Source organism: Mobula birostris, chromosome 8 (genome assembly GCF_030028105.1).
Source record: "Mobula birostris isolate sMobBir1 chromosome 8, sMobBir1.hap1, whole genome shotgun sequence".
Taxonomy (NCBI): Eukaryota; Metazoa; Chordata; class Chondrichthyes; order Myliobatiformes; family Myliobatidae; genus Mobula; species Mobula birostris.
The window spans coordinates 157,944,887-157,959,599 of NC_092377.1; the positions used below are offsets into that span (position 1 = coordinate 157,944,887).

Sequence of the window (14,713 nt, forward strand, 5' to 3'; positions counted from 1 at the left end):
TTGACTGACTTATTTTTCTTCTCAACTCCATTCTCCTGTCTCCTCCCATAAGCTTTGACACCCTTACCAATTAAGTACCTATCAACATTCATTTTAAACATATGCAACACACACAAGAAGATTCTCGGTCCGAAATGTTGACTGTACTTTTTTCCATAGATGCTGCCTGGCCTACTGAGTTCCTCCAGCATTTTTGTGTGTTGCTTGGATTTCTAGCATCTGCAGATTTTCTCTTGTTTGTCTTTAAATATGCGCAATGTCTTGGCCTCCACAGTTGTCTTCTTCAATGAATTCCACATATTCACTACTCTTTGGCTCAAGAAATTCCTCCTCATTGCTGTTCTAAAGGGACGTCCCTCTATTCTGATGCTGTGCCCCCTGGTTCTAGACTTCCCCACTGTAGGAAGCATCCTCTCTACATCCACTAGTTAGGCCTTCCAATATTTGATAGATTTTAATGAAACCCCCATCATTCTTCTAAGCTCCAACGAGTACAGGCCATCGAGCGCACCTCATACATAAAAACTTTCAGTCCTGGGAGCGTTTTGGTAAACTTCCTCTGGATCCTCTCCAATGCCAGCACATGCTTTCTTAGATATAGTCCCAAACTTCTCATAATACTCCAAATGTGGCCTGACCAATGCCTTATAAAGCTTCAGCATTACATCCTTGATTTTATATTCTAGTCCTCTCAAATTGAATGTTAACATTGCATTTCCCTTCTTTACTACTGGCTCCCAAGTCTCTGCACTTCTGATATCTGACTTTGCTCTCTGTTTAGAGAATAGTCCACGCCTTTATTCCTTCTACCAAAGTGCATGACCGTACACTCCATGATACTGTATTCCATCTGCCACTTCTTTGCCCATTCTCCGAACCTGTCCAGTTGAATAGTATGAGGAACCTCCACCAGCACTGCTTTTAAGGAGTGTTGAGAAGCTCCTAGGTTGGCTGCTGGAGACTTCCTCCAAACGTGGATGTGATTGTGCATGGCTTGGCACTTTCTTACTCTCCAAGTTTCAACACCCAGTGAGAAGTACAGTTTGTTGATGTTAAAGCTGGAGGCCCTTTTTGAATCTCCCACCACTGAGAATGACTGAAAGAAGAGAGGACACGGAGAGCAGCACACAAATGCTGAGTCAGCATGTCAAGGTACTCAGACCTTGCTACAAGGTGCCTGTAGACCTGGTGGTCATGACTTACTTGAGATACCACATCAAGGCCATGAGGTCCCAGTCAAGATAGATTTAACTGTTAGATAAACCTCTTGGGAATGTCAGGAGAATCAGTTGAATGAATTGAATTGAATTAAATTGACTTTATTTCTTACATCCTTCACATACATCAGGAATAAAAATCTTTACGTTACGTCATTATTGTTTGAGATTAGGCCAATCAATGTAGTGTTGTCGGCAAATTTAATTAGCAGATTAGAGCTGTGGGTGGTGACACAGTCATGGGTATACAAGGAGTAAAGGAGTTACTATTGATGCCAATGGGCATTTGGTGGTCCGTGTAGACACTCCAAAGCTGATGGTCAAAGTCCAAAGCTCGGTGAGACTGGAGGTAGAAGCCTGATGGTTGAAGACCAAACTTGGTGAGTCCGGAGGTAGAGGCCCAACTTTCCAAGCCCCAGGTTTACTTGTTTGGAGGTCAGAGACTGATGTTTGGAGTTTGGAGGACCGATATCTGAGAGTCCGTGCCAAGGGTTGTAGGCCAGTTTGAGTGTGTGAGAAGCGAGGTGGGTAGGAGAGTGAGAAAGGACATTGTTTTGCTGCTGTTGTTTTGTTCTATTGCCATTTGTGGTGTTTTGCTGAGCATTGTGGGTACTGTTGTTCTGCTGAGCATTGTGGGTATGGCAACATTTACGGGCTGCCCCTGCACATCCTTGGGTGTGTTGGTTGATAACACAAATGACACATTTTACTATGTTTGTTGTACATGTGATGAATGAATCTGAATCTAATCGAAAGGTCTGTTTCCCTGCTGTATAACTGTATGAATCAGTACTCCTTCTGAGAATAGTGTTGAGGTTGGACACATGCTGATCTGTACTTGTTTATTTTCACCATGGGAGAAGGATAGGATTCAGAAAGAGACGAACGAAATTCCACCAAGGGAGGGATTTCCTTGATAGGCTATTCCATTACATGCAATGCTCTCTCTGCACAACATACCATCTTACTAAACAGGGTGGAAGCCCAGTTCTAATACAAAAGAACCAAATATCAGTTCCCCCTTCCCCCTTCCCCCTCTATCTTTTTTCTATCCCTCTTTCTTTCTCCCTTCTTACTCTTTCTCTTCTCTTCACCTACCCATCACCTCCCCCTGGTTCTTCTCCCCCTCCATTTCTTCCAAGGTCCACAGTTCTGTCCTATCAGATTCCTCCTTCTTCAGCCTTTTGCCTCTTCCACCTGTCACCTTCCAGCTTCTCACCTCATTCCCCCCTCCCCTACCCCACCCACCTTCACCCTCACCCTCTCCTGGTCTCACCTACCAATTGCCAGCCTGTACTCCTTCCTCCGTCTCCTCAACCTTCTTATTCTGGCTTTTCCCCCCTTCCTTTCCACTCCTGATGAAGGGTCTCGGCCCGAAACGTCGATCATTTAGTCATCACCATAGATGCTGCCTGACCCGCTGGTTCCTCCAGCACTTTGTGAGTGTTGCTCTGAACATGTTTGTTGTTTTATAGGTTCAGGTGGCAGAGAATGATAAAGAGTTATGGGAATCTCAAGTATTTTACACTGACACAAGAGGGCAAGTACCTCCACTGAGCACAACACACTTCCGAGTGGAGGACCAAGGTAAGTCATGACCTCCGCTGTGGAATGGAACCTGGAACCGTACAGCACAGGGACAAGCCCTTCAGATCACAAAGTAGTGCTGAACCAAACAAATTAGTAGTCAAATGGCTAACTAAACTAATTTGTCGTGCCTATCTAATGTCCATATCCTTCAGTTTTCCTCAAATTCCCGTGCCTGTCTATGATGAGTAAAGTTTAAGAGTGATGGACACAAGTAAACAGAAAGCAAGCTGCAAATGTTTTAAAGGGAGTGTGCAAAGGGAGAAGGTTGGATTTGCCTGTGTGTAAATCTCTGAAGTTGGAAGAACAGTTTAATAAATCAATTAATAAAGTGAATGTGATCCTAGATACTATAACCAGTCATGGAACTATAGGTGTGCCAATGTGCATAAAATAGTACAGACCCTTGGGCCCACAATGTTGTGCCAACATTCTACCCTCTCATTCTAACCCTTCCCTCCCACGTAGCTCCCCATTGAACTTTTATCCATGTCTGCCCAAGGAGCTCTTAAATATCCCTAATGATTCTGTCTCTTGTACCATCCCTGGCTGCGTGTTCCATGCACCAACCATTCTCAGTGTTTAAAAAGAACCTGACTCTGAAGTCCCACCTATGCTTTCCTCCAATCGCCTTAAACTTATACTTCCTCATATCAGGCCTGGGGGGAGAAAGTGTCTGGCTGTCCACCCAATCGATGCCTCTTATCATCTTGTACATCTCTATCAAGTCACCTCTCGGCCTCCTTTGCTCCAGAGAGAAAAGCCCCAGCTCACTCGAGCTATCCTCTTAAGACATGCCTCTCAATCCAGGCAGCACCCTGGTAAATCTCCTCTGCAGTTCTAAGGCTCTAAAGCTTCCCCGTCCTTCCTATAATGAGATGACCAGAGCCGAACACAATATACCAAGTGTGGTCTAACTTAGTAATTTAATTTAGTATTAGGGATTTGTCAATAGTGATGAGTTCTTGGGAAATGTTGACTACAAGCTTGACTTGTCTTTGAACATTCAGTTCGGCTGCTTGTTTCCCTGCAGCCTACCAGAGCCCACTGGTCTAAAGGATATCATTATCTGAAGCCTCACTTCTCGAGGCTACAAATGTGCCCTCTTTCTCTGATCCAGTGCCGGGTTTTCGGAGCTCAGTCACCGATGGCATCAACTGGAAAGGTGAAGTTTAGTAAGCAAGGTTCCAGCCCAGCAAAGTTCAAGGCTGAGAGTAAGTTCATTATCAAAGTACGTACATGTCACTGAATACTACCCTGAGATTCATTTTCTTGCAGGCATTCACAGAGAGAACCAAAGAAGTACAATAGAATCAGTAAAAAACTACACAAAGACCAGAAATTATAAAAAAACAAATAAAAATAATAATGAAAATTAGTAAGTAATTAACTAATGCTGAAAAGATAGGTTGTAGAGTCTTTGAAAACTGAGTCCATAGGTTGTGGTGTTAGTTCAGTGTTGAGATGAGTGAAGTTATGCACGCTGGTTCAGGAGCCTGATGGTTGTAGGGTGATAACTGTTCCTGAACCTGGGGTGTGTGTGCGTTAAGGCTTCGGTACCTCCTTCCTGATGGTAGCAGCAAGAAGAGAGCGTGGATAGTGGCGGGGGGGGGGGTGGGGGGGTCATTGATGATAGATACTGCTTTCTTGTGTCAACACTCTTTGTAGATGTGCTCAATGATATCAGCGTCATTGCCTGAGCTATGGTTGGACTCTTTGGGAGGAAGGGACATTTGGATTCAACCCGGGTTCAATTCCTGCTGTATGTCTGTAAAGAGTTTGTACATTCTCCCCATGGGATGCCCTGGTTTCCTCCCACATTCCAAAGACCCGTAGGTTAGCAGGTCAATTGGTCACGCGTGTAGTTGGGCATCGCGGGTTTGTTGGGCTGGAAGGGCCTGCTACTGTGCTACGTTTAAAAGAAAATGTCCTACTGTGCCCTTTGTGTGCAGAACTTCACCACACCCCTAGAGTTAGGGTGCCGGTGAGAAATTCCGTGCTTGTACACTGCTTGGTTTAGAGGCTGTAACTTTGTAAACGCTGTTTGCTCCATTTTCTAGGTTTTGCGAGCCCCAGGTTTGTCCGATGTACGACATATACCTTCCCCTGTACTCCAGAGATGGCCAAGCTCTCCCACCTTCCTCTCGCTGCTGTTGTTAAACCGCTGGCTGTGCTGCCAGAGGGGGAGGTGAGAAATCGTTGACTTCGCGCGCCCTGGGACTGGCTCTGAAACTTCATTTCTCATATGCCTCAATATCAGCACTGCCATGCTAATCATTTAAAGCAGGGGTTCCCAGCCTGTGGTCCATGGACGCCCTGGTTTGAAGGGTGGAAAGACTATTCTGAGTTTTCGACTGATGGTTTTTTTGAGGAAAATATCTCTCAAAACTATGATATTTCTGGACCGGTCAGAGGTATGCCTGAGCCCTTGTGCAAGGTAAACTGAAGTCATAGTCATAGTCATACTTTATTGATCCCGAGGGAAATTGGGTTTCGTTACAGTTGCACCGACCAAGAATAGAGTACAAATGTAGCAATATAAACCATAAATAATTAAATAATAATATGTAAATTATGCCAGATGGAAATAAGTCCAGGACCAGCCTATTGGCTCAGGGTGTCTGACCCTCCAAGGGAAAAGTTGTAAAGTTTGATGGACACAGGCAGGAATGACTTCCTATGACGCTCAGTGTTGCATCTCGGTGGAATGAGTCTGTGGCTGAATGTACTCCTGTGCCCAACCAGTACATTATGTAGTGGATGGGAGACATTGTCCAAGATGGCATGCAACTTGGACAGCATCCTCTTTTCAGACACCACCGTCAGAGAGTCCAGTTCCATCCCTACAACATCACTGGCCTTATGAATGAGTTTGTTGAAGGGCAATTACCCTGTTGCCAAAGGGAATTTGAAGCTATAAATAAGTCACGTCTATGAGGAAGGGAGACAGGCCCATACTATTAAATGAGTCTGTGCTTTGTGCAGATAATTTTGTGACACAGCTGCTGAATTTTGTAGACCGGTTAATTACCCATGATGCCGAAAACTTAATTATGGGCAAAATTAGCACCTTTCCAATGAAGTTGATATTTAAATTAGAGACCTTGTCAGGCTGTTGTTGACTTGTTTTGTTCTTGCTGTTGTTCTGCTGAACATTATAGGCATGATACGTTGGCAACACTTGTGCTGTCTCCAGCATATCCTTAGGTTAACACAAACGACACATTTCACTGCATGTCTCAATGTACCATAGAATAATATAATTTTCAAATGGTATTTCTCTTATACCACAACATATTAATATTTTAGTTTACTTATCATAGCTTAGTGACAATAAATCTCTCCCAGTCTTGCACCTCCTTGCACTTCAGAGTCAGAATTGGGTTTAGTATCACTGGCACATGTCCATGAGACCATAAGATGTAAGAGCAGAAGTAGGCCATTTGGCCCATCAAGTTTGCTCTGCCATTTCATCATGGCTGATCCATTTCCCTCTCAGCCCCAATCTGCTGCCTTCTCCCCGTATCCCTTCATGCCCTGACCAACCGAGAGTCTATGTAATGTAATTTGTTGCTAAGCAACAGCAGTACAATGCAATACATAAGAATAAAAACTGTGAATTACAGTAATAAGTATATATATTTAAAAAGTTATATTAAATAAGAAGTGCAAAAAGATAGAAAAAAATCCCAGAGTTCTGAACCCTTGCAACATTTCAGATGGAATCTCTTTCCTTCTTTCTCACTCTTCCATCTTAGTATTGTCCTCTCTGATCATGGGTTCTTTCACATTCGGACTTCCACCGATCTCCAAAAGCCTGTTCATCTCCCCTTCACTTTGCAGATCGGGTAATGAATATCCTTGCCATAATTTTATAGTCATGCCTAGAACTTGGTTATTTCAGGGTCCTGTGCGTTTGGTGGACTGTGGTGAAACTCTTCCTGTCCAGTGTGAGAAATGTGCGGCCTACATGTGCCCGATGATGCAATTCCTGGACAACGGACATAGTTTCCAGTGTCCATTCTGTGACAGAATTTCACGGGGTGAGTGAGTACTATTCTTCTTAATTAAACAAAGGATATTGTTGAGGGAGAGTGATAATATCTCTGAAAGAACTGTGAATTAGCATCTGCTTCTATCACCACCCCTGGCAGCATGTACTGACTACTCTCTGTGTTTAAAAAAAAGCACTTACCTCTGACGTCTCCTCTATACTATCCTCCAATCTCGTTAAAATTATGCTCCCTCATATTAGTCACTTATGTTGTGGGAAAAGGTCTCTGGCTACCCACTCAATCCAAGCCTCTTACCATCTTGTACATCTCTTCTAAATCACCTCTCATCACCCCTTTCTTTGGAGGAAAGCCTTAGCTCTTTCAACCTCATAAGACATGTCCTGTAATCCAGGTAAATCTCCTCTGCACCCTTCCCAAGGCTTCCACATTCTTCCTATAATGAGATTGCCAGAGTTGAACACAATACTCCAAGCGACTTTCAGGGTTTTATATAGCTGTAGCAGTACCTTGTGGCTCTTGTTCCCAATCCCCCAACTAATGAAAGACAACACACCATACGCGTCCTTAACAACCCTACCAACTTTTGAAATGGTTGTCAATGGGAGAAGCACTGCTTGGTGCTTATGGGCAACTTGGTGCTCATGTGTCTTCAAAAAAGTTTGGCTACAGCCTAGTCCATGACAGGAAAAGCCCTCCCCATCATTGAGCACATCTACAAGGAGCACTGCCACAGGAAGGTAACATCTATCAAGATCTCCACCATCCAGGCTACTCCTCTCACTGCTGCAATTGGGAAGGAGGTACGGGAGCCTCAGGTCCCACACCGCCAGGTTCAGAAACAGTTATTAACCCTCAATCATCAGGCTCCTGAACCAGCGTGGATAACTTCACTCACCTCATCTGTGAACTAATTTCACAACTGATGGACTCACTTTCATGGACTCTACAATTCATGTTATCAGTATTATTTATTTATTATTCCTTCTTTGTACTTGCACAATGTATGTCAGATTTGTGTGCAGTTAAAAAAAAACACTCTTGTATTTATTTGTTCTACTGTGAATGCCTGCAAGAAGATGGATCTCAGGGTAGTATAAGGTGACATAACTGTACTGAGCAAACGTCATGGGGGGGATGGGTGTGTGTGTGTGTGTGTGTGTGTGTGTGTATGTATGTGTGTGTGTGTGTATATATATATATTTAAAATATAGAGCTAGGGATGCAGTACTGTAGTAATTTTATGTGTTGCACTGTCTTTATTAGTCTTTATTGTGGACTGAGAGTGGGAAGGAGGCAGGGAGAGGGGAATCATCATTTGGAGAAGGGAGAGGGGAAGGAGCGGGAAGCACTAGAGAGACATTGTCATGACAAATAAACCACTTGTTTGCAAATAAGTGACCTTGCCTGGTGTCTCAGGGCTGGGTGTGCCTGCACCCGCACCACCCCCCCCCTCCCCGGCACTCTTTCTCTGCCACCTGTCCCACACCCCTCCTGTGGTGCTCCAACCTCGCCATTTCCGACATCCTTTGCTCCCACCGGATTTACAAACCCGCTGTCTGCTCCGCATTGACAATTACAGTACTTGCAAGCGTCTTAGGCACCCTAGTTATATATATGTGCCTAAGGCTTTTGCACAGTACTGTACATGTACTTTGATAATAAAATTACTTAGAAGTTTGAAATAAGGAATTGTGTACACACTTTCTCAACTTGCTGTCACTCTGCTGCTATTGATCAGTTGAAGGAGTATGGTCTTTCCCATCTGCCTTATTCAGTCATAATCATACAAAAGTACAGCACAGAAACAGGCTCTTCAGCCCATCTAGTCCGTGCTGAGCCATTTAAACTGTCTACTCCCTTTGACCTGCACCAGGACCATACCCCTACCATCCATGTACCTATCCAAACTTCTGTTAAACATTAAAATCAAGCTCACATGCACCACTTGTGCTGGCAGCTCATCCCACACTCTCTCAGTCCTCTGAGTGAAAAAGTTTCCCCTCATGTTCCCTTAAACTTCTCACCTTTCACCCTTAACCCATGAACTCTGGTTGTAGTCCCACACAACCTCAGTGGAAAAAGCCTGCTTGCATTTACCCTATCTATACCCCTCATAGTATAGTATACCTCTATGAGATCTCCTCTCCACCTTCTATGTTCTAAGGAATAAAGACCTATTCTATTCAATCTTTACTTATAACTCAGGTCCTCCTTGTGAATTTTCTCTGTAGTCTTTCAACCTTATTTACATCTGGTAGGTGACCAAAGCGGCACACAATGCTCCAAATTAGGCCTCACTCTTTCCAGCATCCATGCACAATGGCTGCTGTGAGTACTATCCACAAATACTTCGCAGCCACTTACCTAGGCTACTCCAACAGCACCTCAAAAATCTGTGACCTCTATCACCAAGAAAGGCAAAAAAGCGGCATGTTTCCCTCAAAAGTCTCATGATATCCTGTCTTGGAAGTATATTGCCATTCCTTTGTTGTTGCTGGGTCTAAATATTCAAACTCCCTCCCCAACAGAACTGTAGGAGCATCTTCACCACTCTCACTGCTGCTGTGTCACCATCTCTGAGACATTTGACATGGGTAACAAAGGTTATGCTCACATATTGTACATGAATACTTGGGAGAAAATACATCTATACAGCTTTAATGAAGGACTTTGATAGACCTATACAAAATTATGAGGGGTATAGATAGGGTAAATGTAAGCAGGATTTTTCTATTGAGGGACCTCAACCAAAGGTCATGGGTTAAGGGTGAAAGGTGAAAATTTTAAGGGGAACATGAGGGGAAACATCTTCACTTAGAGGGTCGTGAGGGTGTGGAATAAGCTGCCAGTGCAAATGATGCATGCGAGCTTGATTCCAATGTTTAAGAGAAGTTTAGATAGGTACATGGATGGTAGGGACATCGATGCAGGTCGATGGGAGTGGGCAGTTTAAATGGTTCGGCCCAGACTAGATGGGCCAAAGGGCCTGTTTTAGTGCTGTACTTGCATGACTTTGGAGGGAATACAGAAGTTATTACTCAGCATATACTGACTACGTCATAACCATACTAACTAGGCTATGCATCATAAGTGTGAATGTTTTATGCTTGCATTGATGTTTTCTGGTGTTCTGGGATGAAATTAACTGTTTGATGTTGCTGGCTCTCTTTCTTTTCTTTTGGACTAGTACCGGACCACTACTTTCACCCCGTTGACTACAGCGGGAAGCGGGCCGATCGGCTTAGTAGGCCGGAGTTATCTCTGGGCTCCTATGAGTTCCTGTTACCAGAACAGCAAAGCAAGGTAAGATTCATGGGGTCCGTGGGAATCCGCTGCTGAGCGCCAGCGGTCGGCAATCGGCGGTCAATTCCTGCTGCTGCCTGCGAGGAGTTTCTCCACTCCCCCGTGACAGCGTGGGTTTCCCCGGGGTGCTCCAGTTTCCTCCCACACTCCAAAAACATGTGAATTGGGGTTAGTATATCGTGGACATGTTATGTTAGCACCTGATACACTTGCCGGCTCAGCACATATTCGGGCTGTCGGTCATTGACGTAAATAACGTGCTTCACTGTACGTTTCAATGTTTTGAAGTACTTGTGACAAATGCAGCAAATCTTTATCTTTAGATAATGTCCCAACTCTTGTACTGTGGTAAACCTGGGTTACCTGTCTGGACACGCTCCTCTGCTGACTGCTCCTGTGGCTCCTCCCACAGACCCCTGAATAAAGGCGATTGTGCCATTGCTCCTCCTCTCAGTCCAGGGGCAGATACTCAGCATGGTGGAGGTCACATTTTACTGCGAATAAAAGCTTTGCAGTATTTACTGCACTTCCAGTCTTTTGGAGTAATTGATACTGCATCATGTACACAATGTTATACAGCGAGAGATGTGGTGTAGAGGACAGCAGCTGGCAAATCAGGAAGAGGCTCCCATCCCAACAAGAGTTGTGACATAGATTTAAAAATAATATCACGGTGAAGCCATGAATTCTAATTCAATCAGAATGAGAATCAGATTTAATATTACTGGCCCATGTCCTGAGTTTTGTTGGCTTTGCAGCAGCAGCACAATGCAGTGCATAATAACAGAGAATAAAAGCAGTGAATTACAATATGAATGAAGATACTAAACAGCTAAATAAATAGTGCAAAAAAAAAGTAATGAGGTAGTGTTCGTAGGTTCAATATCCATTCAGAAATTGGATTTTAGAGGGAAAGAAGCTGTTCCTGAATCGTTGAGTGTGTACCTTCAGGCTCCTGTACCTCCTTCCTGATGGTAGCAATGAGAAGAGGGTGTGTCTTGGGTGGTGGGGATCCTTAACGTTGGATGTTGCCTTTCTGAGGCATTGTTCCTTGAAGATATCCTGGATACTACAGAAGTTAGTGCCCATGATGGAGCTGACCAACCAGTGGAGTGGTGCTGCAGCAACAACCTGGCACTCAACGTCAGTAAGACGAAAGAGCTGATTGTGGACTTCTGGAAGGGTGAGATGAAGGAACACATACCAATTCTCATAGAGGGATCAAAGTGGAGAGAGTGGGCAGTTTCAAGTTCCTGGGTGTCAAGATCTCAGAGGATCTAACCTGGTCCCAACATATTAATGCAGTTATAAAGAAGGCAAGACAGCGGCTATACTTCATTAGGAGTTTGAAGAGATTTGGTATGTCAACAAATACACTCAAAAACTTCCATGGATGTACAGTGGAAAGCATCCTGACAGGCTGCATCACTGTCTGGTATTGGAGGGGGCGCTACTGCACAGGACCGAAAGAAGCTGCAGAGGGTTGTAAATTTAGTCGGCTCCATCTTGGGTACTAGCCTACAAAGTACCCAGTGTATCTTCAAGGAGCAGTGTCTCAGAAAGGAAGTATCCATTATTAAGCACCTCCAGCACCCAGGGCATGCCCTTTTCTCACTGTTACCATCAGGTAGGAGGTACAGAAACCTGAAGGCACACACTCAGCGATTCAGGAACAGCTTCTTCCCCTCTGCCATCCAATTCCTAAATGGACATTGAATGCTTGGACACTATCTCTCTTTTTAAATATACAGTATTTCTGTTTTTTTGCACAATTTTTAACCTATTCAATATTTGTATGCTTTTATTTATTTACTTTTATTATTTTGTTTTATTTTTTTTCTATATTATGTATTGCATTGAACTGCTGCTGCTAAGTTAACAAATTTCACGTCACATGCCAGTGATAATAAATCTGATTCTGACTAAGTTTACAAGTCTCTGCAGCTTATTTCAATCCTGTGCAGTAGCACCCCGCGACCCCCCCCCCCCAGAACAATTAGAATGTTCTCCATGGTACATCTGTAGAAACTTGTTAGAAATCTGTAGAAATCTATTGAATATTAGTTTAGGGGACATGGTTTCAGGAGTTTTAATGCTGCAGTGTTGCACCTGATGTTCCACTGACATTATCATGTCTGGACAGTACTCTGCCTCCGAGGCAGCCATGAAGACCTTCGGAGAACGACAGATTTTCAGCCAACATAGTAGAAACAACTGATCTCCCTTTTTCCGTTTGACTGTACTTTTCAGATCCTTCATCCACAGGTTCAATGTGCTTCCTAGCCCTCTGCAAACTGACATTTATTTGAATGAGAACCGCTCCTGACAAGCTGCATCTAGAACGGGAGCAGCAGAGCTTCGGACCGGATCCCTACGCAGGACTGAGAGAGCGGCTGAGAAGGTCATAGGGGCCTCCCTATCATCCATTAGATTAGATTAGATTATGAGGACACACAGTCCTCTTTTATTGTCATTTAGTAATGCGTACATTAAGAAATGATACAATGTTCCTCCGGTGTGATATCACAGAAACACAGGACAGACCAAGACTGAAAAACTGACAAAAACCACATAACTATAACATATAGTTACAACAGTGCAACAATACCATAACTTGATGAAGAACAGTCCATGGCACAGTAAGAAAAGTTCAAAGTCTCTCAAAAGTCCCACATCTCACGCAGACGGGAGAAGGAAGAAAACTCTCCCTGCCATACCCGACCACAGTCCGACTCTGAGTCGTCTGAAAACTTCGAGCTCTGATCAGCCCTCTGACACCGAGTACCGAGCGCCATCTCTGCCAAACGCTTCGACCTCAGCCTCAGTCGCCAGCAGGAGGCAAAGCCGGGGATTTTGGGGTCTTCCCTCCGGAGATTCTCAATCGCTCAGTAGCAACAGCAGCGAACCGGGCATTTCAGAAATTTCTCCAGATGTTCCTCTGCTTCTTACATCTGTCTTCATCAAATCAGAATTGTGCACGGCATCCTACTTACAGATATGATATCATTTCACCGGAGAGCTGTGCGCGCTGCCATCTTCTCCTCCCGCCTCTTAGGGACATTTCTCAGGAGCGCTGCGTATGCAGGGCCCTCAGTATTATTGAGGATCCCACCCATCCATCCAGCATCCTCTTTGACTTTCTACCATCAGACAGGAGACTCCGATCCATAAAAACAAGAACGGTCAGGATGGGAAACAGTTTTTTTCCTTCAGGCCATTAGACTTCTGAACTCACTGCTGCAACACATTCGAAGTGTCACTGGATAATTTGTACTGTACCCTACAATACTTAATTTATGCACTTTGTTTTGCTTATTTATATATAATCTATTTGTAGATTTAATTCTTACTATCCTAAGTTATTGTGTGTTCTGGGTACTACTGTGCTTTATACCGTGGTTCGGAGAAACATCTCGTTTGACAATATGCATGTATATAGTTAAATGACAATAAACTTGGCTCAGGCCAGTTTGCAAACTTTGCTGCCCTCTGTGAGTGCAAAATCTCGGCTAAATTCTATATTATCATGTATTGCTTTGTACTGCTGCTGCTAAGTTAACAAATTTCATGACATATGCTGGTGATATTAAACCTGATTCTGATTCTGATCCAGTTGGAGCTTAAAAACATCACTTCTAGTACACAGCTGACTGCGTTTGCTATAGATTTTTTTTTCGTTGAAGCGCCGATCCCCATGAACAGAAGCTGAGTAATTGGTTGCGTTCTATGGGATTAATTATTTAAAAATAATTTTTAAAATCTCCTCTTTATATTACCTATTCAGAACGATCGAGGCTCAAGTTTAGTGGGATTCATTTTCATGATCGATGTATCATACAAGGCGGTGAGGAGTGGCTTGCTTGCTTTAATCTGTGGTGAGCTGAAGAAGTTGGTACAACGTTTACCAAGGTAGGTGCCCAACCGTGTCCACTTGCGCTGACTGAACACAGCCTAAGGTGCAGACTCTGCCTATGTGCGTACACATGCACATAGGCGCGCGCGCACACACCCACACCCCTACTCACCTACCCACACCTTGTTTGCTTAAATAATTTATTACAAGTACCTGCCCGTTATGCCGCTGGGGTTTAGTACAGCAATGAAGGTCCTCCATCTCTGTCTGTACAGAAGGATTCTTCATTGCTGTTTTTGTAACAATTGTTTTTTGACTAGCCAAGGTTGTTAGCCCTGAACTGAACTCCAAACCTGGAGGACCAGTGGACCACTCTTAATCTGGCCTCTACCCTTCGACCTGTTTGGTATGGGTGACCCTACCAAGAGCCAAAGAACAAGGCCCTGACTCCAGCGAACATAGCTCTCTGGGTCATTGAGGCATGCAAACCTCCAAACCCTACGTCAAGGTTGTGGTCCTTTTGAGGGAATTCATAACAGGTTATATGTATAAATATGTGAATTGCACATGTCATCACATTACCATGTGATACGTGCGTGCCTTGCTAAAAGTAAACTCGAAGTTAGACTCACATTTTGGACTCCCGTATCTTCCTTTGAATTAGTTTAACGTTTTGAAATTACAAAACATAACAATGTGAAATGAACAGAACACGTGGGATGTATCAAAAGTATCTC

At 43.9% G+C, this 14,713-nt stretch overlaps 1 protein-coding gene across 1 annotated transcript in view; it reads left to right on the forward strand.

The window, feature by feature from the left end:
- Positions 1–14,713, forward strand: part of LOC140201859 (protein transport protein Sec24C-like) — an 80,314-nt gene that overhangs the window by 22,990 nt on the left and 42,611 nt on the right. The window contains exons 6-10 of the mRNA XM_072266596.1: positions 2,693–2,804; positions 4,865–4,992; positions 6,709–6,847; positions 10,008–10,123; positions 13,908–14,032. Coding sequence (XP_072122697.1) covers positions 2,693–2,804; positions 4,865–4,992; positions 6,709–6,847; positions 10,008–10,123; positions 13,908–14,032 — 620 coding nt within the window. The remainder of the gene's footprint in view (positions 1–2,692; positions 2,805–4,864; positions 4,993–6,708; positions 6,848–10,007; positions 10,124–13,907; positions 14,033–14,713) is intronic.